This window comes from Carassius carassius, chromosome 4 (genome assembly GCF_963082965.1).
Source record: "Carassius carassius chromosome 4, fCarCar2.1, whole genome shotgun sequence".
In the NCBI taxonomy this organism is placed as follows: Eukaryota; Metazoa; Chordata; class Actinopteri; order Cypriniformes; family Cyprinidae; genus Carassius; species Carassius carassius.
This window is the reverse complement of record NC_081758.1, coordinates 2731218-2754604: the sequence shown is the minus strand read 5'-3', so window position 1 is coordinate 2754604 and position 23387 is coordinate 2731218. Positions and strand designations below refer to the sequence as shown.

At 38.9% G+C, this 23387-nt stretch overlaps 1 protein-coding gene across 1 annotated transcript in view; it reads right to left on the bottom strand.

Annotated features, from left to right (window-relative positions):
* cngk (cyclic nucleotide-gated potassium channel) overlaps positions 1-23387 on the bottom strand; it is a 97130-nt gene that overhangs the window by 32797 nt on the left and 40946 nt on the right. The window contains exons 19-26 of the mRNA XM_059545002.1: positions 19589-19721; positions 19244-19360; positions 15883-15982; positions 14981-15127; positions 14702-14764; positions 14008-14129; positions 13750-13916; positions 5475-5562 (exon numbers count right to left, since the gene is read on the bottom strand). Coding sequence (XP_059400985.1) covers positions 5475-5562; positions 13750-13916; positions 14008-14129; positions 14702-14764; positions 14981-15127; positions 15883-15982; positions 19244-19360; positions 19589-19721 — 937 coding nt within the window. The remainder of the gene's footprint in view (positions 1-5474; positions 5563-13749; positions 13917-14007; positions 14130-14701; positions 14765-14980; positions 15128-15882; positions 15983-19243; positions 19361-19588; positions 19722-23387) is intronic.

Here is a 23387-nt window from a genome sequence, read left to right as displayed (position 1 = left end):
CCTTTGGTCCCCATTGAAGTCCATTATATGGAGACAAATCCTGGAAAACCTTAAATTATTTGCGACTGAAGACAGAAAGACATGAACAACTTGGTTGACATGGGGGAGTCAATTTTCAGGAAATTTTTATTCTGGAAGTGAACTAATCTTTTAAGAACAACAGTGTTTATAATTATGACTGTGTGATGCATGGCACCATGCCATCTGTGAAGAATAATCGTGGTTACAAACAGAAAGTAAGCAATGATAGGCACTGCTGAACACTGGGAAGGATTGTGTCCATACCATACAGTGACAACCACTGCAGTAAAGTGACAGCAAACCATAATATTCACCTTAAAGACCCTGTTTCCACAAAAACTGACCACATAGCCAACATCCATGAAAGAGTTGCAATTGCCAAAAAACTTTAATCACATACACCAATGCTAAAACGCAAAAATGAGTGTGTCATGATCACAAACCCTGAACAAATCACCTGACTTGAATATCATCAAACCACTGTATTTTTAGGCAGTTTTGAAAAGAAATGAGAGAAGCAGATTCCCTCCTAGAAAATTTCTCAAGCAAATGGCAGATGCTCTGATAGATGCTAATTTTTTGAGACAGGCATTTTGGGTTTTCATGAGCTGTAGGCCAAAATCATCAGTATTAAAACAATAAAAGACCTGAAATATTTCAGTTGGTTTGCAATGAATCTAAAATATATGAAAGTTTAATTTTTATCATTACATTATGGAAAATAATGAACTATCACAATATGCTAATTTCTTGAGAAGGACCTGTAGATTTAAATGTGACTAGTGTTTTAGCACATCTGATCTCTTCTGGAAGCTGATTATAACTGCAGGCGGCATAGTAACTAAAGGCGGACTCCCCTTGTTTTGTGTGAACCCTTGGTATTTCTAACTGACTCGATCCTAATGGTCTGAGTGCTCTGTTAGGCTTACTTAAAAGCATTTAATTTTCTCAAAAAAACGACAGTGCGCTTTAAAATCCGGAGTGCCTTATATATGGATCAAGGCGCTCTGTTGACATTACCTTTAGCACAGCTCCATCTAGTGGATGCATAACGCAAACCCAGTCAAACGTTTGGCTGCAGTATCTTCTATTCTATGCGCCTTATAATCCGGTGTAAGGACCTGAGGACTGGTGTGATATGCTCATATTTTCTGGTTCTAGTCAGAATCCTGGCAGCAGCGTTCTGGATAAGCTGCAGCTGTCTAATGGTCTTTTTGGGAAGGCCGGTGAGGAGCCCATTACAATAGTCCACACTGCTGGTGATAAAGGCATGAACAAGTTTCTCCAAGTCTTGACTGGAAACAAAACATCTAATTCTTGCAATGTTTTTTAGATGATAGTATGCTGATTTAGTTACTGCTTTGACATGACTACTGAAACTAAGGTCTGTCTCCAGAATCACACCAAGATTCCTGACTTGATTTTTAGTTGTTTGACCCCTAGAGTCAAGGTATGCATTCACCTTGAAAACTTCATCTTTGTTTCCAAATGCAATGACTTCAGTTTTTTCCTTGTTTAACTGAAGAAAGTTCTGGCACATCCAACTATTGATTTCATCAATGCATTGGCAGAGGGAGTCAATGGGGCTGTAGTCATTTGGAGATAAGGCTAGGTAAATCTGGGTATCATCAGCATAGCTGTGATAGGCAATTTGGTTCCTTCTCATTATTTGACTTAGTGGGAGCATATACAGGCTAAACAAGAGCGGTGCAAGAATTGACCCTTGTGGGACTCCGCATGTCATGGACGTCCACTTAGACTTATGCTCTCCTAGACTCACATAATAACCTCTCCCTTCGAAGTATGACCTGAACCATTTGAGTACCATCCCAGAAAGCCCGACCCATTTTTCCAGTATAAATGGAAAAAAAAAGTTTTCCAGTGTAAATGTAACAAAGCTGCAAATGTTGCTGATAAGTGGGCCATCGTCAGACATATCCGCGTGTCTATTCTTATCAATGATGTAATATTTTATCAGTTATGAATAATTGCTAGGTAATTGCTAACAACAGTTTCAATTGTCTTTTAGGACTGTGGCTGCATCACCGGCAATGTGCATAACAAAGGCACGCGAGTGCTGTGTTTTGAGTTTGCTGGAAAATCATACTGAGTAAGTGCACAGTATTGTACTTTTATTATGCCTATGCCTAAAAAATATGGAAACATTATTTGTAGTTTGGATGACAGTAGGGGGTGGTGTTGGCGCAGTGGATAAGACGCATGCCTTTGGTGTGAGAGACCCGGATTAAAAATCCACTGTGTGACACCAATGTGTCCCTGAGCAAGACACTTAACCTCTAGTTGCCCCAGAGGCATGCGACCTCTGACATATATAGCAATTGTAAGTCGCTTTGGATAAAAGCGTCAGCTAAATGAATAAATGCAAATGCAAATGACACAATAAGCAAATCTTCCTGTATGGGTTATTAGAAATTGTACTTTTGTTATGCCTATATCCCACATGAAAAAATAATATTGTAATTTAGCTATAGTAAATAATATAGTGTTTTTGAACCATACATATAAATAGTAAAGTGTACTGTACTGTATATATATTATAGTATTTACACATGAGAGGTGTCCACCATCCATGCTGCTTATACAGGAGACAATGTGCAGAGGAGGGCGAAAACACAAAATGGACTGAGGACAAAAAGTTTTCCATCTCCTGCACCTGTGACTGCCTAAAACCAGCACATGGGGGGTGTTGATCTGTCTAATCAGCTGTTACAATACTACAGTACACAGCACAAAACAATGAAGTGGTACAGAAAGCTATTTCTACACTTCTTGGACATTGCTGCCACCAATGCTTTTATTGTACAGTCGTGGCCAAAAGTTTTGAGAATTACATAAATATTGGAAATTGGAAAAGTTGCTGCTTAAGTTTTTATAATAGCAATTTGCATATACTCCAGAATGTTATGAAGAGTGATCAGATGAATTGCATAGTCCTTCTTTGCAATGAAAATTAACTTAATCCCAAAAAAACCTTTCCACTGCATTTCATTGCTGTCATTAAAGGACCTGCTGAGATCATTTCAGTAATCGTCTTGTTAACTCAGGTGAGAATGTTGACGAGCACAGGGCTGGAGATCATTATGTCAGGCTGATTGGGTTAGAATGGCAGACTTGACATGTTAAAAGGAGGGTGATGCTTGAAATCATTGTTCTTTCATTGTTAACCATGGTGACATGCAAAGAAACGCGTGCAGCCATCATTGCGTTGCATAAAAATGGCTTCACAGGCAAGGATATTGTGGCTACTAAGATTGCACCCAAATCAACAATTTATAGGATCATCAAGAACTTCAAGGAAAGAGGTTCAATTCTTGTAAAGGCTTCAGGGCATCCAAGAAAGTCCAGCAAGCGCCAGGATCGTCTCCTAAAGAGGATTCAGCTGCGGGATCGGAGTGCCACCAGTGCAGAGCTTGCTCAGGAATGGCAGCAGGCAGGTGTGAGCGCATCTGCACGCACAGTGAGGACAAGACTTCTGGAAGATGGCCTGGTGTCAAGCAAAGAAGCCACTTCTCTCCAAAAAAAACATCAGGGACAGATTGATCTTCTGCAGAAAGTATAGTGAATGGACTGCTGAGGATTGGGGCAAAGTCATATTCTCCGATGGCTTGTCCGGAGAAGAAAAGGTGAGCGCTACCATCAGTCTTGTGTCATGCCAACAGTAAAGCATCCTGACACCATTCATGTGTGGGGTTGCTTCTCATCCAAGGGAGTGGGCTCACTCACAATTCTGCCCAAAAACATAGCCATGAATAAAGAATGGTACCAAAACACCCTCCAACAGCAACTGCTTCCAACAATCCAACAACAGTTTGGTGAAGAACAATGCATTTTCCAGCACGATGGAGCACCGTGCCATAAGGCAAAAGTGATAACTAAGTGGCTCGGGGACCAGAATGTTGAAATTTTGGGTCCATGGCCTGGAAACTCCCCCGATCTTAATCCCATTGAGAACTTGTGGTCAATCCTCAAGAGGCGGGTGGACAAACAAAAACCCACTAATTCTGACAAACTCCAAGAAGTGATTATGAAAGAATGGGTTGCTATCAGTCAGGATTTGGCCCAGAAGTTGATTGAGAGCATGCCCAGTCGAATTGCAGAGGTCCTGAAAAAGAAGAGCCAACACTGCAAATACTGACTCTTTGCATAAATGTCATGTAATTGTCTATAAAAGCCTTTGAAACGTATGAAGTGCTTGTAATTATATTTCAGTACATCACAGAAACAACTGAAACAAAGATCTAAAAGCAGTTTAGCAGCAAACCTTTTGAAAACTAATATTTATGTAATTCTCAAAACTTTTGGCCACGACTGTACACAAAGAGCTTTATGGCACCATGACCCACAAGGAGTTTATGGAAGAACTAATTGCAGAGCTCTGTGATGTCACAGAAAATACCACCAAAGCAGACCAGTGCTGACCATGTGCCTTTTGCAGGAACTGAGCAGACCTCAGATGCCACTACTGGTCGCCGGACTTGTGTGCTTTTGCAAAGCAAAGCATGGTAAAAGGCAGGACACTCCTTGGAAATGCCAGGCATGTGATGTGCACTTATGTGTCCAGGTGAAAAGGAACTGTTTCCTAGAGTGGAACTAAGATGTATAACTGTGCAATTCTGGGTACTATGTGACAGAGTGACTCTTCCTGTTTACATTTTTTTTTTTGCACTTTTCCTGTTAACATTTTATTTTTTTTTTTTTGCAGTTTCACCTTGATTGTGTCTTCTGTGTTTTTGCTAACTTCTAAAGTTATTTTGTGTGATAGTTAAATAGTCTAAATAATAAACAAAAAATACATACATTTCATAGTACTTTCTTGTAACTCTTCCCTCTCAGACACACAGCTGACTGAAAGGCTCATTATGCAGCTCATTATGCAGCTCATTATGCGGGTCTTTGTCTTCTCAGGTGTAAATCACAATGATATTCATGATAGTTCACGCCCTCTCGCATATGACTTTTACAAACAAAAAGTGTCTTAGAAAATGTAAATCAATATATTGTTTTCTGTGAGTGAGTAAACAAGAGGATTTTCACATCATTTAGAAAGAAAAATTTTAGGCTACAAGCTCCAGTTCTCAAAAATCCCGGCAACCATTGTTCTTTGTGTGTTTTTTGCCTTATTCAAGTGATTTAACATTTTTAGTTTTTCACTAACCACGCATAACATTTTTTTTTCTCAAAAACACAATCATGTACATACATGTATTTCACGTATTATTATAGCCCAGTTTGTGCTGATCACAGTGGGATCAGACTTTAGCCATTTAGATATTTATAAGAAACTGAAAAAAAGCACAAATGTCAGGGCATGACAAAACTTCTCCAGGACTCCAGAGGGTTAATAAACATATATTACCTATTAAACAGGTGTTCAAATGATTTTGTCCAACCCCTGTACATGTAATTTCAGATCAAAACAACTCTCTGCTTACTTTGGACTCTGTCGTTTGAATCGTCTCATTGGAACGGTTTCTTCCTCTGATCCAGCATACATTGGAATGTTTCCAAAGTCCTCCACATCTAGAAAGATATTTATATTAAATTTATAGGTAGTTAAAATAAGTTTGGCACAATCCTTACAGCCTACATACACCAAAACCAGGGGTGGATTTCCCAAAAGCATCGCAAGTTCCGTCATTTGGTATTTCCTTAAACCATAGTTCAAATGAACATTCGCAAACAATGTTGCAAACTTACGTGGTTGGAACTATAGCTCTTAGTTAGAAGCATAGTTACTTGTTAGAAAGGGATATATGCTTAAATAAGTAGGCTCTTGGGCACAATAAGCAAGCTAACATGTAGTGCAATACATATATTACATTATATCCTAAGATAAATACATTTTAATCAATGTATGTTTGTGTGTCAATTAAAAGTGCTGTTTTTTAAAGAGTGCGCAAGTGCACAAATACCGAAGGGAACCCCGGAGTATGATGTAAAAGGTAACCGCGATGAATCAAACATCAAATAAAGCAAAATGACAGGGAACAAACATGGTAAATTAGTCATCAGGTGCCATGTTCAATACAGCAACATCTTATGAGATGTCTAATCGTTTAAATAGCAGAAGTTAATCCTCCACCACATGCGTGTGACGTCATTAACAATGGCCCTATGTTTTTAAACTAATGTGGTTCCAACAACAGAGATGCGACTGTGTTTGGATAACAGTGGTAACTAGCTAGTTCGTTTCAACAATAATGCATCATACTATGGTGATTAATCAATGAGTTATGTCGTTGTACGGGAAACGCACCCCAGAATGGATATTCACCAGGATATTTAAAAAAAAATCTTCACAGGGCACAGGAAGCACAGTCAAAAAGCCTTGCAAGAAAAACAAAAGTTGTAGAAAAAGTACGAGATAATGTTAGCAATAAAACAAAGATCATATTTGTTAGTTGTTCTACAATTGCTTTCAAGTGTCAGTGTGAATGGTTTTATGTTAGATCAAATTTGATCATTAGGTTACCCTAATTTGTCATTATAAAACATAAATTCTGTGATTACTGAAGACATAAACTTAATGAATCTGTATTTTTGAGTGTGATGGTTTATTTAACCCTCAAAGACCGAGACAGCGGCCCGCAGCTAAAAATAACTGTTGTTCTTTATTGTTTAATAACTTTTGAACTAGTTTTAATTTCAAAAAGGGCGTGTAGAGAAAAGAAATCTCTGATAGCCGAGGCACTCCTTAATTAAAATGTCTTTAATGAAAAAATGACAAGTCCTAAATGGACAACTTTAAAATGCCCACGCGTAGCGGCATGAGGCCTTCTTCAGGGCATACGCGTGGGCATTTTAAAGTTGTCCATTTAGGACTTGTCATTTTTTCATTAAAGACATTTTAATTAAGGAGTGCCTCGGGTATCAGAGATTTCTTTTCTCTACACGCCCTTTTTAAATGTTCTACCTTGGACCGAAGAGCACCCAAATCAAACCTAAAAGGAATTGAGCATGCCATTCATCTTGAATCGAACTAGTTTTAATTTCGTCAGACGAGACGAGACGAAATATGTTCGTCAACAACCTTTTTTTCATGATTAAGACGAGACGATGACAAGACTGCACCACTGTCCAAAAACGCTGACTAAGACTAAATTAACATGCATTATTGTTGACGAAAAAAGACGAGACGAAAATGTTTTGCATAAAATAAAAACTAAGATAAATCTCTCTTCATTTTAGTCTACAATCGTCTCTGCTTTTTCATCAACTGTTACGCCTTTAAAAATTCAGAATGAGTTTGCGGCTTCCCGCTGTTGCTCAAGTTACAGGTCTCACCCCTGTTTCACACCGCAAGCGTGAGCGGCGCGCGAGCAGCGCGTATTTTTTTCGGCGTCCATGTTAATCAATGAGTGCATTCATACCGGGAATAGGAGCAGCGCATGAGTGTCAAGCAGGAGCGTCGCGTGAACAGCAGTGCAGCGGGGGTTTCGGCATCCGGTCCATTTTTGCTGTGCTGCCCACGCTCAATTAAAGTGAAAGCAAACTTTCGATAGAAAAATAAATATGATTTTACACAAAACTAGTTCAAAATGCACAGACTAAGCATGTCAAGAGTTTTAACAACAACGACAATGTCTAGTGTTTTAACAATTATGCCAGAAAATAAAATTAAGTATATCAAATGTATTTACCTATTCAAACTCTTTAATTAATCGTTTTGGGTGAAAGTATGGTGTATTGTTATAAAAACAAATGTTGAAAGAATTATACACATTGTTTGAAATGGTTATATTTTCTGCTGAACACGCTTTGCAGCCGCTGCTCTGACGCTGTACTTATACGCTTCCAGTGTGAATACTCGCGAGAGTCTCCTGCTGCAGTGACGATGTAGTTGCGCAGACGCGCTGCTCGCGCACCGCTCACGCTTGCGGTGTGAAACAGGGGTCATACTGGCTGCAACACAAAACTGCCGAACGAACAACACCCAAAGTGAACACGAGTGATGAGCGAGCGACGACGACATGGTAGGTCGAAGGAAGAGGCTCGATATTTGGTCGCATTTTAAGTACAATCATCTTTTGAATTGTGTTGGTTAAAATAAAATACTCTTCAGAACAGGTTAATCATTTTTTTTTACTGAAATGTTTATAAGTAATAATCTCAGTAATAATGTGTTATTTAAAAAAAAAAGACTACATTTTTTTCTTACTAAAACTAGACTAAAATATATTGTTCTTTTTGACTAAAACTAGACTAAAATGACAAGACTTTTAGTCGACTAAAACTTGACTAACAAAAAAAGATATGTGAATGACTAAATATGACTAAAACTAACAAGGACATTTGGTACAAGACTAAGACTAAATTAAAAATAGGTGACGAAATTAACACTATTTTGAACTGCTAATCCTATCTCAATGCTTTAAAAAGTGACGTAAAGCTGAGATTTCAGAGATATCCTATTTCTCTCAATTGGATATTCAGAGGCACTGTATGTGATTATGTCATCACATTTTGACAACATGGATTCGTCAGAAGAAACCAATGCATTTCGTTCCTCTGAGCCAAACAGAAACGATTGTTGACGTTTAGTCCCACCCCCTTGCACAGATTGGTTCAAACTGTCCCATATTCAACCAATAAACATAGGTTTTGGTCTTCTGAAAAACTATTTAACATATTTCTTTGGAATTATGAATGAACACAAAGTGAAAGGAAAGCCTGTCGTGCGTGCATGAATACAAACACAAAGTAACACATTTGGATTTGGATGAGAAAACTCTCTGAAAAAGCACAGAAAAACACACGACAGAGTACTTGGACATAAAACAAGGATGAAACAGTGGTACATACCGTATTTTCCGGACTATAAGTCGCACTTTTTTTCATAGTTTGGCTGGTCCTGCAACTTATAGTCAGGTGCGACTTATTTATCAAAATTAATTTGACATGAACCAAGAGAAATGAACCAAGAGAAAACATTACCGTCTATAGCTGCGAGAGGGCGCTCTATGCTGCTCAGTGCTCCTGTAGTCTACCACTGAGCAGCATAGAGCGCCCTCTCACGGCTGTAGACGGTAATGTTTTCTCTTGGTTCTTGGTTCTAAATAAATGCGACTTATAGTCCAGTGCGACTTATATATGTTTTTTTCCTCGTCATGACGTATTTTTTGACTGATGCGACTTATACTTAAGTGTGACTTATAGTCCGAAAAATACGGTATTTGATAAAGCACTGGAATTTATGTCCTCGGGACGCTAGGCAATGTCCCGGTAAAATCGATTCTGATGCACATTACAGCCAGCGGATTGATCATTTATATCATGTATATTAAGTAAATAATTCTTATATAGTTTATAAAATAGTAATCACTATTTTTTCTGTTGCACTCTGAATATTACTCACTCATTTTGTGTGTAGTTTGTGAATCATTTGCACTGATTGTATTGTTGCTCAAGACAATTTGTGCAATTGTTTTTACTACATGCTGCACAGTTTGTGTTTATTGTTCATATTTAGATTAAAATATATATATATATATATATATATATATATATATATATATATATATATATATATATATATATATATATATATATATATATATATATTTCCATTTTTGGACCCATCTCTATTGTTAATAAACGAAATAGGCCTGTTTTTCACTTAAAAGCGCTGATAACAATATCGCCATAAATGGCTATAACTTGCTTATTGGGAATAACTTGCTTTGGGGAATGTTATATGTAAACAGTATTTTATTTGGAAGTGTAAAACACCCAGATACAACTTTCTAAAGAAAAATATCCAAACTGTTTTTCTTGAGTACACAGTAAAAACATCCAATTGTTGCTTTCATTCATTCTTAGATAAAACAAAAAGAAAATTAAGAATTTAAATTACCTTATTTTCCGCACCATACGGCACACCTTCAATGAATGGCCTATTTTTGAACTGTTTTCATATATAGGGCGCACCGGATTATAAAGCGCATAGAATAGAAGATACTGCAGTCAAACGATTGACTTGGTTTGCGTTATGCATCCACTAGATGGAGCTGTGCTAAAGGGAATGTCAACATTTTGACAGAGCGCCTTGATCCATATGAGAAAATTAAAGGCTTTTAAGTGCGCCTTATAGTGCGTAAAATACATAGTTAAACTTTAAGTTCTCCTGCTTATAATGATATATGGCACTTGATGCTGACTGCTAGAATAGGTCTGAATAACAAAGAAAAGTGCAGGTGTGTCAGGCGCCCCAAATATGTTCTAGGTCTTTAAGGGTTAAATCTACCTTTCCTTTTATATATATGCACACTGTACATTTTATCGAACTTTTTTTTTTAATGCTAGGATAATATAACACAAAGCACTAAACCTGGCTGTCATAACATTTAACATGTAGACTTCTCAGGCCATTCACAGCGATGATGTTTTGTATTAATCATAATTTTTGTCTTTATGAAAATATTGTTTATTCAATATGTCTTCATGTCAAATTCATTCATTTTACTCAGTTTTAGTCTAAAGTGGCATGTACGTTTAGTCAAAGCTTCAGAATTGCATTGGAAAATGGGAGCCTTAAAGTCAAAAAGGTTGAGAACCACTGCTTTACATTACTGACTATGATCAGATTTTTTTCAAACTATAGAATTGTTATTTACATAGAGACATAGCCAAATCTACTGTAGGCTACAACAGTAGCTTAATATATTGTCAATTAACTCGCCATGAAGATCTTTGAGTGTCTGTGTTTATGATATGACAGTTTTCTCAAATGAAACGGTAAATTCTCATGAAGTGACGGTTTATGCGTTCGTGTCCTCATATAATGAAACACGGCAGAGACTACAAAACAGCGAGCTCCCACGCATCTGCGCCCGTCACCCACAGAAATGTAGATGTACCTAAAATGTAGGTACAGGAGTAATATTTAAATAGTATTTAGCAGTTTATTATTCACAGACACTGGTATATATTCGGCAACAGTCTGGAGCCCTGCGTTTACACTAACACGGAAGCGACTGAACGCAGCTGCGGGTACCGAATATACTCGGGAGTCTGTAACTTACTATCGGTACTACAGAGACGCTGGTATCATCACATTTTTAAATTTTCAGCACCGACTTGGTAGTGAAGTACCAGTACTTGTGGCATCCCTAGTCGCCATTTTACTGTCTGGTTGGTCAAGTCTGAAATACTGCTAAACAGCGGACATACTGCTAACTACTGATCTATAATATAGAAGTGGCTTCACTGTCTGTTGGCAGTTTAGAAGGCGATGAACGATCCAGTCATATATATACACCCCGAATTCCGGAAAAGTTGGGACGTTTTTTAAATTTTAATAAAATGAAAACTAAAGGAATTTCAAATCACATGAGCCAATATTTTATTCACAATAGAACATAGATAACGTAGTAAATGTTTAAACTGAGAAATTTTACACTTTTATCCACTTAATTAGCTCATTTAAAATTAAATGCCTGCTACAGGTCTCAAAAAAGTTGGCACGGGGGCAACAAATGGCTAAAAAAGCAAGCAGTTGTGAAAAGATTCAGCTGGGAGAACATCTAGTGATTAATTAAATTGATGTAAGGTCTGTAACATGATTAGCTATAAAAGCTTTGTCTTAGAGAAGCAGAGTCTCTCAGAAGTAAAGATGGGCAGAGGCTCTCCAATCTGTGAAAGACTGCGTAAAAAAATTGTGGAAAACTTTAAAAACAATGTTCCTCAACGTCAAATTGCAAAGGCTTTGCAAATCTCATCATCTACAGTGCATAACATCATCAAAAGATTCAGAGAAACTGGAGAAATCTCTGTGCGTAAGGGACAAGGCCGGAGACCTTTATTGGATGCCCGTGGTCTTCGGGCTCTCAGACGACACTGCATCACTCATCGGCATGATTGTGTCAATGACATTACTAAATGGGCCCAGGAATACTTTCAGAAACCACTGTCGGTAAACACAATCCGCCGTGCCATCAGCAGATGCCAACTAAAGCTCTATCATGCAAAAAGGAAGCCATATGTGAACATGGTCCAGAAGCGCCGTCGTGTCCTGTGGGCCAAGGCTCATTTAAAATGGACTATTTCAAAGTGGAATAGTGTTTTATGGTCAGACGAGTCCAAATTTGACATTCTTGTTGGAAATCACGGACGCCGTGTCCTCCGGGCTAAAGAGGAGGGAGACCTTCCAGCATGTTATCAGCGTTCAGTTCAAAAGCCAGCATCTCTGATGGTATGGGGGTGCATAAGTGCATACGGTATGGGCAGCTTGCATGTTTTGGAAGGCTCTGTGAATGCTGAAAGGTATATAAAGGTTTTAGAGCAACATATGCTTCCCTCCAAACAACGTCTATTTCAGGGAAGGCCTTGTTTATTTCAGCAGGACAATACAAAACCACATACTGCAGCTATAACAACAGCATGGCTTCGTCGTAGAAGAGTCCGGGTGCTAACCTGGCCTGCCTGCAGTCCAGATCTTTCACCTATAGAGAACATTTGGCGCATCATTAAACGAAAAATACGTCAAAGACGACCACGAACTCTTCAGCAGCTGGAAACTATATAAAGCAAGAATGGGACCAAATTCCAACAGCAAAACTCCAGCAACTCATAGCCTCAATGCCCAGACGTCTTCAAACTGTTTTGAAAAGAAAAGGAGATGCTACACCATGGTAAACATGCCCCGTCCCAACTATTTTGAGACCTGTAGCAGAAATCAAAATTGAAATGAGCTCATTTTGTGCATAAAATTGTAAACTTTCTCAGTTTAAACATTTGCTATGTTATCTATGTTCTATTGTGAATAAAATATTGGCTCATGTGATTTGAAAGTCTTTTAGTTTTCATTTTATGAAAATTTAAAAAACGTCCCAACTTTTCCGGAATTCGGGTTGTAGATCAGTGCTGCTAACGCGTTTTCATTTCCTCTTCGCTGCTCTAAACAGGGGTTGCTTGTGGCAACACAGCACAACTTCCTGTGTTTGCGATGCATTCTGAGCAGCGAAGAAGAACCGTGCAGCAGTTAGGCAAAGCTAGCGGTCATAACTAGGTCTTGAAAATGGTATCGGATCGGTATATGGGTTCATGTACTCGACGATGCCAGAATTTGTTGTGGTATCGGTGATATTTCCGATACTAATATCGGAATAACTCTAATTTCATTAATCAAAAACAATCAAGTAAATTTCACCGTTGATTATATATTAGTTTAACAACTTATACTTATCATTAATAATTCATAACAATTCATAAATTCTGGTTTGATTAAATCTTTCTGGATTCTGTACTTTTATGATATAATGCGAATATACTATCAAAAATGATGGTAATAAAATGTATGCATAAAGCTTAAACAATTTGAGACATTTTTAAAATGTACTGTAATCAAATGAAAATAACTTCTCTTCTTATGTTTTTGCAAAGGGCTTCACAACAGAGATGTACTAAATAAAAATTAGGGAAAATTATATTCCTTAAAAATGTTTCTATAAATTATTATTTTAGAAGTAGGCTACATTATAATACAATCATAATTTCTCTTAATTTCTTCGAGAACAAAGCGGACATTTATTTTGACGGGTTGTAGTGAAGAACAGTTAACCGGAAAGTTGTTGCCTAGACGTAGGTGAGATTCTGGATCTTTTATTTTCTCCCAATACTGTAGATAAGCAAATGTACATGGTATGATAATCGTACTTGTTTATATTGTGGTATATCTTCATACGGAGTAATGTTTCTCAAAATACTCACAGCATTTTGTCTTCTTTGAAAATCTACGGCCCTGAAATGCCAACGTGACTTTTTGTCTCTGTGCGATGTCAGATTCTTGGACATGGGATTGCCTTTTCAATAATTTCTCTGCAGTTTCCACCATTGTCTTGTAGCATTTGGGCTCTGATTGGTATTCTTTTATTTGCCTAGAGGATTGAGAGTTTACTCATAAAATGTTCTTTAACTTTACAAAGATTTTACTCTCATGTAATTTGTTTCTTAGTTCATAAAACATACCTTTTAAACAGGGGATATTTCTCAAGAAGGACTCCGATCTTGTCAAAATCAATAACTACAATTTCACAGCATGTCACAGCACGTACTGTCAATGTGGCTTGTTTTCCAAACAAAAAACCTGCCTGCAGGGGAAAAAAAAGATAAGCTGATTTATTTAAGGCATGTACACAAACCTATGGTATCTAGGTTAATATCAAGACACTATGGGAACTCCATTAAAGGGATAGTTCACCTAAAAATGAAAATTTTGTCATCATTTACTCACCCTCATACATGTAATAATTTCTTCTACTGAATAAAAAAAAACTATATTTTGAACACTGTTTGTTTAACCAAACAGTTGAAAGTAGCCATTGACTTCCATAGAATTCTTTTTCCATACTAAATCAATGGGGACCAGCAACAGTTTGGTTATCAACATTCTTCAAAATCTCTTCATACAGGTTTGGAACAACATGACAGAATTTTTTTTAAGGCTTTTAAGTAGGAAAGGTATTTGGACAGGCCCTGAAAATCTGACAAATTGGGACACCTATATGCATATTGAGAAACGCACGTTAAAGTGCAGGGCCTAAGAGCCATTTGCCAATAAACTGCCATGATTTTCTCCAGGTTTCAGAGTTCCCATAGCATCAGCAACAGATGCAGTGTCAAAGTGATTGATATTACAGGAAACAATATATTTCAATTTCACCTCTCCAAAATGCATTCCCTTCTGATAATGTCCAACAACATCTGAAAGAGTATCATTCAAAATCTAAAAAATAAATACACATAAATAATTAAAAATATCAATATTTAAACAATCATTAAAATAATCACGTTAAAGGTGTGCACAAATGCTTACAAGTGCATTTTGAACTACATAACTTGGCAAACCCAGGTTTAGTTTGTGCTTATGCTTTCATTTTAAAACCTACATGCATACAATTGAAATAAAACATTTATGAAGAAATAGATTTTTTATGCTGACCTCACATGCTCCCCTCCGAATACAAAAGAGCTCTCTTGTGATAGTTTTACTGTACTGGATAATTTCCCCTTTAGGAAAAAAGTACATAACTGAAGTTAAAGCAAGGTCCCGTATAAATGACTGCCCAGCTTCTGCAAAGAAAGGTATCTGTAAAGAGGGGAAAAAATTAAACAATTTAGTTTTTTAATTCCCTCATCGGTTGAACTACTGACAATATGCAAACTAAAGAACACACCATAAATTTGTCAAGCACAAAATGGGTTAAGGCATGCTTTTTTTGTGAGTTAATGGTGCAAATCCCAGAAAACTGACAACTGCAAACCTTAGTAAAACAGACTATATGATTTATTCGTTAAAAATTAAATCCATAAATTTCCCATAAACTCCTTTCCTTGCTAATCTCGTCTTCAGTAAACCCTCACAGTATTTATTTTAAGTCAAAAGAGGGTCTGTGCTGGCATAAATCTGGCCCTATGCATTTAAACTAGAGTATCACTGTTATAACTAAATAAACACAAATGCCAGTTTCAAGTTTCATCATGCACACTCCTCCCAGGAGTGATGAACACAGTCGGAATCAGATTTTAAGCATTAATCTTAAACCCCACCGGATCTTTCTAAATGTGAAGAATCCTGCTGGTTGAGATTTTTTGCCTTCATGGTTGCACATGACCCAGTTTCCTGGCGATTCAGGAGATGATTTAAGACACATTTACCAACATACTGATGTGGACCTTTTTAAACCTCAGAGGTCGTCAGTGCTGGGTGGAGTTCACACTGCATCAGTTGCTAATGTTGCATCTTGGTCCAGATAACCCAAACTGTTTTTTTTCTCTCCATTTAGTGGTTTTAAGGCAAAAAAGGGGTGACTTGTTTAAGATCAAAAAAGAAAAAACACTGGCCTGTGACAGAAGCTCCCCTCTCTCTGCCATGAGGACATTCCGTTTCAGTTCAACTGGCAAGTCGTGCATTAAAAAGGGTCCTCCTGGAAAAGCTTCACCTCTGAAAAAAACAAACAAACAATAAATAAAGATTTTAAAAAATCGTCTCGGTTACGTATGTAACCCTCGTTCCCTGAAAGAGGGAACGGAGCCCTTACGTCAGTGACCGATGAAATTGGGATCTCACTAGAGAGACGAATCGCCTTCGAGTGTTAAAAAAACAAGCCAATGAATATTGGCGTGCGAGATTGGCATTGCGCACCCTGCCCCGCAGCGCGGGTATAAAATGAGATTGCGTGCAGTCGCACATTCAGTTTTTCGTTGAGGAGCCGAGACGATGTGACCTGGCCATACAGTGGTGGTACAGCAACTGTGGCGACGGAACGGAAAGTCTTCATTCCCTCCTCCAGGAAACAAGGGTTACATACGTAACCAAGACATTACCTTTCAGTCGGTCACGTTCAACATTACGTCAGTGACTAACGAAATTGGGATGCGCATGGAAAACGCCACTGTTGCTGACCCCCTCCAGTGCCCTGCGCAAGCTGGCAAGTCCCCCCCCACACCAGTTGGGCCTAGGCAGAGGAACCCGCACTGCTGTTCAGTACAGTGAGAATTGGATAACACTGGGAAAGCGTACCCAAGTAGGGAAACGCTACCACATCCTGCGCATAGGAAGTAACATGTGGAAACTACACATATGGACTTGCCACAGGGCAGTGCTACATATGGAAGTCCCTGCGGTAGACTCAGCCCACCTGGGGTGAGATCACTACACAGCAGAGATGGCAGAGAGATCTCTGCTAGGGAAAGACACGGGCTCACCATGAGGGAAGCCGTACAATGGCGAATACACATGTAGGATCACCCCAAAGGGGGAATTACTACACTTAGGCACCTAGCCCAGCACAAGGGCTGACCTTGGACATACACACGAGTGCTGGACCTGGCGTCTGGCGCTCCACCACGCCTGACTGCTGAGGGTGCGGGAGGAACTTCAACAGGGTTTGCCAAGAGGGAAACTAAACTGAGAAGCACTTAAGTGCACGTATCTGGTCTGTAGAGGGGAATGGCACAGCAAGCATGATTGACACCGAGCTAGTCCAGCATTACAGGCCATCTGAGGTGAGTATGCGAGAGGACACAGGCTCTACACGGAGATTATAGAATCTTGCAAACGTGTTAGGTGTCCCCCAAAAGGCAGCTCTACAGATGTCTGCTATTGAGGCGCCCAGGCCAAAGCCCAGGAGGAAGCCAGAGCTCTTGTAGAGTGTGCTCTCACTCCAAGGGGCACAGTAAGCGACGGACCTGATATGCTAAGACTAGAGCCTCCACTCTCCAGTGGGCAAATCTTTGTTTGGAGACAACCTTTTCATTCTGCTGTCCTCCGAAGCAGACAAAGAGCTGGTCTGAGGTCCTGAAGCTCTGCGTGCGGTCCACGTAAATGCGCAAAGCGCGAACGGGACAGAGCAAAGCGATGGCTCAGTCTGCCTACTCCCAGGGGCAGCGTTTGCAAGTTCACCACCTGGTCCCTGAAAGGCGTGGTGGGAACTTTGGGCACGTACTCAGGCCGGGGTCTTAGGACAACGTGAGAGTCGGCCGGCCCGAATTCAAGGCATGTATCGTCGACCGAAAATGCCTGCAGGTCTCCGACCCTCTTGACTGAAGCCAATGCAGTGAGGAGCGCTGTCTTCAGTGACAGAAACTTAAGCTCTACTGACTGCAGAGGCTCGAAGGGCTTCTGCTTCAAGGCCGTCAGGACCAAGGGGAGATCCCAAGAGGGTACCATGTGAGGGCCTAGAGTGTTCAGCCTCCTTGCCCCCCTAAGGAACCTGATGACCAGGGCGTGGTTCCCAACGGACTTGCCGTCTACTGGATCGTGATGTGCGGCAATAGCGGCAACATACATTTTGATAGTGGAGGGAGACAGCCTTCGCTCCAGCCCATCTTGCAGAAAGGAGGAGGAATATGCCAAGAAGCATACTTGCGTAGACCCCGACGTAGGCAGTGGGACGTGTCCGGGGAGGCAAACAGGTCTACCTGAGTGTCCCCGAAGTGTCTCCAGATCATCTGGATGGTCACGTGGTGGAGTTACAATTCTCCTGGAAGGGCGGGCTGTTGTGAGAGCTTGTCGGCTGCACGATTGAGCTCGCCTGTGCGACTAAATGTGCGACTACACACGATCTCCTTTTATACCCGCACTGTGGGGCGGGGTGCGCGCACGCCAATATTCATAGGCTTGTTTTGTTAACACTCGAAGGCAATTCATCTCTCTAGCGAGATCCCAATTTCGTCAGTCACTGACGTAACATTGAACGTGACCGACTGAAAGGGAACTAATCTATTCATATTCTAGCATAATACGATAATGGTTTGTAAGTAGCAATGACTTTTGACATACCAAAATGTCACTTATCTGTCAAATTGGTGATGGAAAATACAATAAAATAAAAAAAAATTATGTACTCATTTAAAACTGTACTGCAGTAAAATTACAAAATAACATATTTAAGTATCAAAAGTAAAATACTGATGAATTCAGTTTTTTTTTTATCTGATGGCTCAAAATACAAGTCAAAGGATAGCCTAACATGCTAGACACACAAACAAGATGTGAACAGCTGTGAGCTCAGTAGAACACTATTATGAATTATAATAAATCATTAGCTAGTACAGAACTTTTAAAATGTACTTAAGTACAGCAACTAAGTAAAAATACTTTGATTAAAGGTGTACAGTCTAGTGCATTAATTCTTCTGATATACAATAAAGTGATTTAAAAGACTGCAGAATACTAAAGAAACTATCAGTGGCTGTCTTATTTTTAATAGTTAAGTCTGGCATGCATGACAGATTGAGGCCATAACCAAGGGGGCATAGTTACTGGTTACAAACTACAGAATTTAGCCAAGAGCCTCTTTCTTCATTTATTTCTGAAAATACATACATAATTCCTTTAAAGTATGTATGTACTGTATGCATGTTAATATAATATTATAGTAAATCTTTTGCCAGTGCTGGATTGTTTTGGCTCTCAAAAGCATGAAATAATCTTTTTTTCTTGTCTGCTGCCTTTAATGTCACAGCTTAAAATAAATAATGGTATACAAATGCTGAGGAGCCATCAGTCACTTTGTCCTGTAATGACGTTATCAGTGATCGACTGATTTTCCAGAGTCATTAGACACCATCTGAGCAACTGCCACTGGGTTTAACTGTAATGCTATGAGATAACCATATTTCTAACCTTCATGACAATAACCAATGCTGCACATGCTTACAAATATTGCATGGGAAAATGACAAAATAAGATAAAACATACTGATATTTGGACCACATGAGATTCATATAATTCATGACTCTGTTCTGTAGGAAAACTGTGAGATCATGTTGCTTCATGAAGTGATGCATTTCTGAAAAAAGATTCTGGAAAGCCACCCTATGCAGAAAAAAAAAGAGAATATGTGCAAAAATTCAGCTAAAATACTAAATCTACTGAGAAAAATGCTTTTAAAGTTTTTGATTGATTAAATCAGTTTTTAGAGGACAAACCATAGTCCAATTAATTTTTTTGCTTTTATATGACAATATGCTTTTTATCCACATAAAATAATACATGGTCATCTATAATCAGATTAAATTTAGTGTGTGAAAATTAAAAACATACCTCTTAGCATTTTCACCAGATAGTGTGGCAGAAAGCTGGCTGATAATATAGTTAAAAACCAGCAAGGCAATAACACCAACAACTGCTACCATACACTGTTCTACCAAAGAGCCAGGTACAATGTCTCCATATCCTGAAAAATGAATTTTGTGTCATAATACTTTAGTTTAATTTTAGTTTCATCTTCAGATTTTACTACTGATGTAACATTTGTCTTAGTGACAAACACTTATTACTAAGAATAGTAATAATAATGCTATGAATATGTTATCTACTTAAGCTCAAACATTAAATGAGATAATACCAAGCTAAATACAAACCTGATTCCAAAATGTTGGGATACTGTACAAATTGTGAATAAAAACAAAATGCAATGTTGTGGAAGTTTCAAATTACAATATTTTATTCAGAATACAACATAGATGACATATCAAATGTTTAAACTGAGAAAATGTAAATAAGTTGATTTTAAATTTCATGGCATGAACACATCTCAAAAAAGTTGGGACAAAGCCATGTTTACCACTGTGTGGCGTCCTCTCTTCTTTTTATAACAGTCTGCAAACGTCTGGGGACTGAGGAGACAAGTTGCTCAAGTTTAGGAATAGAAATGTTGTCACATTCTTGTCTAACACAGGCTTTCTAGTTGCTCAACTGTCTTAGGTCTTCTTTGGTCGCATCTTCCTCTTTGTGATGCACCAAATGTTTTCTATGGGTGAAAGATCTGGACTGCAGGCTGGCCATTTCAGAACCCGAATCCTTCTTCTACGCAGCCATGGAAAATGCAATGTCTTCCCTGAAAGAGACGACGTCTGGATGGGAGCATACGTTGTTCTAGAACTTAGATATACCTTTCAGCCTTGATGGTGCCTTTCCAAATGTGTAAGCTGCCTATGCCAGACGCACTCATGCAACCCCATATCATCAGAGATGCAGGCTTCTCAACTGAGCACTGATAACAACTCGGGTTGTCGTTGTCCTCTTTAGTCCGGATTACATGGCGTCCCAGTTTTCAAAGAACAAATTTTGATTCGTCTGACCACAGAAGAGTTTTCCACTTTGTCACAGTCCACTTTAAATGAGCCTTGGCCCAGAGAAAATGCCTGTATTTTTGGATCATGTTTAGATATGGCTTCTTTTTTTACCTATAGAGTTTTAGCCAGCAAAGGTGAATGGCAATGTTTGCTGGAAGTATTCCTGAGCCATTACAGTAGCATTCCTGTATGTGATGCAGTGCCGTCTAAGGGCCCAAAGTTTTCCGGCCTTGACCCTTACGCACAAAGATTGTTCCATATTCTCTAAATCTTTGGATGATATTATGCACTGTAGATGATGATAACTTCAAACTCTTTGGCAATTTTTCTCTCAGAAACTCCTTTCTGATATTGCTCCACTATTTTTTGCAGCAGCATTGGGGGAATTGGTGATCCTCTGCCCATCTTAACTTCTGAGAGACACTGCCACTCTGACAATCAGGTTGCCAGTTACCTAAAGTTGCAAATTGGTCCTCCAGCTGTTCCTTATATGTACATTTAACTTTTCCGGCCTCTTATTGCTACCTGTCCCAACCGCATTCTACAACCAAATCAACTCCAGAAAAAAAACACATTTACATAAATTACACACAGTGTACAGAACCAAACTGAACAAATAGCTGTAAATGAAGTATTTAAATGCCAGAATTGTGCAAGAAATTATAGAGAATGAAGTATATCTTGACTCAGTATTGCCAGACCTTGCTATAAAAAAATTGTAAATAAGAACAAGTCTATAATAAACTTAAATCCAAACATGTTATCTTGGAAATAACCCACATCCCAAATATCAAGCCTGGCATCGCCTACTTTATTATATCCATAAAATGGATCACTTTATGATCCAAGTGCAAACAACAAGGCCAAAGATGCTTGATAAGTGTTCATTTTTAAATCGTGCACAAGATTTAGCCTACAATTTTTTCCCTGCATGCCATGTGCGGGCTCCGTACATCCGCGAGGGGCTGTCGTGCTGTTTCCTTCCCATGACTACGAACGTTACAGTGTTACAGCAACATTTTAAGACTGCACTATGTGAAGCCATCTTCCAAACATTAACCATCATGATGGCTTTGATGGCAGTGACATAGCAGCGCCATACATAAAGAGTCTTTGGTTGCTGTAATATTATTACATTATTAATTTTTTCATATGCCTTTAGATCACTTGGAAAATAATAAACAAGTCACATTAACCCTACATGGGATGGGATCATTTAAGATACTTTTCTTAATTTTTTTTTGAAGGAGTCATATAATGAGATTTCTATTTTTCCTTTCTCTTTAGAGTGTTAAAAGCTTTTATTTTCGCTGTGGAGATGTTGTGGAGACGCTGTGTTTCGTGAAAGCGAAGCTACTTTGTTTTGCCTTCCAAATGAGGACATAACTAGAAATCAGTGGTTAAGGTGTATTTACAAAACTGTATTCAACCCAAATATTAATTTATGGAGGATGAGGACTGTTTCCTGTGATAGTAGCCAACAATGCCAGTGTCTGTTTCTATAAAGTGAGGCACTTACAACTTTGCAAGGAATGTCTGGTGCTTCTGACTCAAAGTCTGTCAGTACGAAGTACATTTACATATTTAAAGAATTTGCAACTGATAATTCGTGAGTTTTAAGCAGTGTAGAGTAGCATGTTTGTTGTTTCTCTGATCCCCTCCCCACAGTTTTAGTCAAATCCTGCTCCTCCTTTCTACTTACCCTTATATCTGCTATCATCCAGTCCTCACTCACTACTGGAATTGTTCCTCTACATTTGAAAACTGCAGTTGTCACCCCAGAAACCCAGTCTAGCTCCCAACAATTTTAATAACCTCCGCCCCATCTCTAATCTTCCCTTAATTCCCAAAATTCTCAAAAAAGTAGTTGCCACTCAACTTCACTCACTTCTATCTATAAATAAACTTTACGAACAATTCCAATCTGGCTTCCGTCCCCACAATAGTACAGAAACTGCTCTTATCAAAATCACCAATGATCTACTTATGGCCGCCAACTCTGGTTTGATCACCATCCTTATTCTCCTTGATTTGAGTGCAGCCTTCGATACTATCTCTCACTCTATGCTTCTCAACAGATTATCTTCCATTGGCATCACTCACACCCCTCTCTGCTGGTTTCACTCATATCTCTCAGGCCGCACTCAATTTATTCAGCTCAAAACTTTCAGATCTCAGTCCTCCACAGTCACCACAGGTGTTCCCCAGAGCTCTGTCCTGGGGCCCCTTCTTTTCATTATCTATCTCCTTCCACTTGGTTATATTTTTCACAAATATCCATTTCCACTGTTTTGCAGATGACACCTTTCCAGCAGACCCAATTCTCCACTCTTATCAACTGTTTATCTGAAATTAAATCCTGGTTCACTTTAAACTTCTTAAAACTTAATTGTGACAAAACAGAAATTCTTTTTGTTAGCACCAAATCTACACTTTCCAAAGCTGACAGTTTTTCCAAATCCACCCACAAGCTTCAACTGGTCCAGAATTCTGCCGCTCGCATCATCACCAATACCCCCTTCTTTCACCACATTACTCCAGTTTTACATGATCTACAATGGCTTCCGATCAAATCCAGATTATCCTTTGTGCAAGGCTATCCATAGCCTTGCCCCTCCTTATCTGTCTGATCTTCTCCATATTGCCACCGTTTCTCGCTCTCTTAGATCTTCCTCCTCCATCTGCCTCACTGTGCCCGCCTCCGCACCATTGGTGTCAGAGCTTTCAGTTGCTCTGCTCCCAAACTCTGGAATTCTCTTCCACCA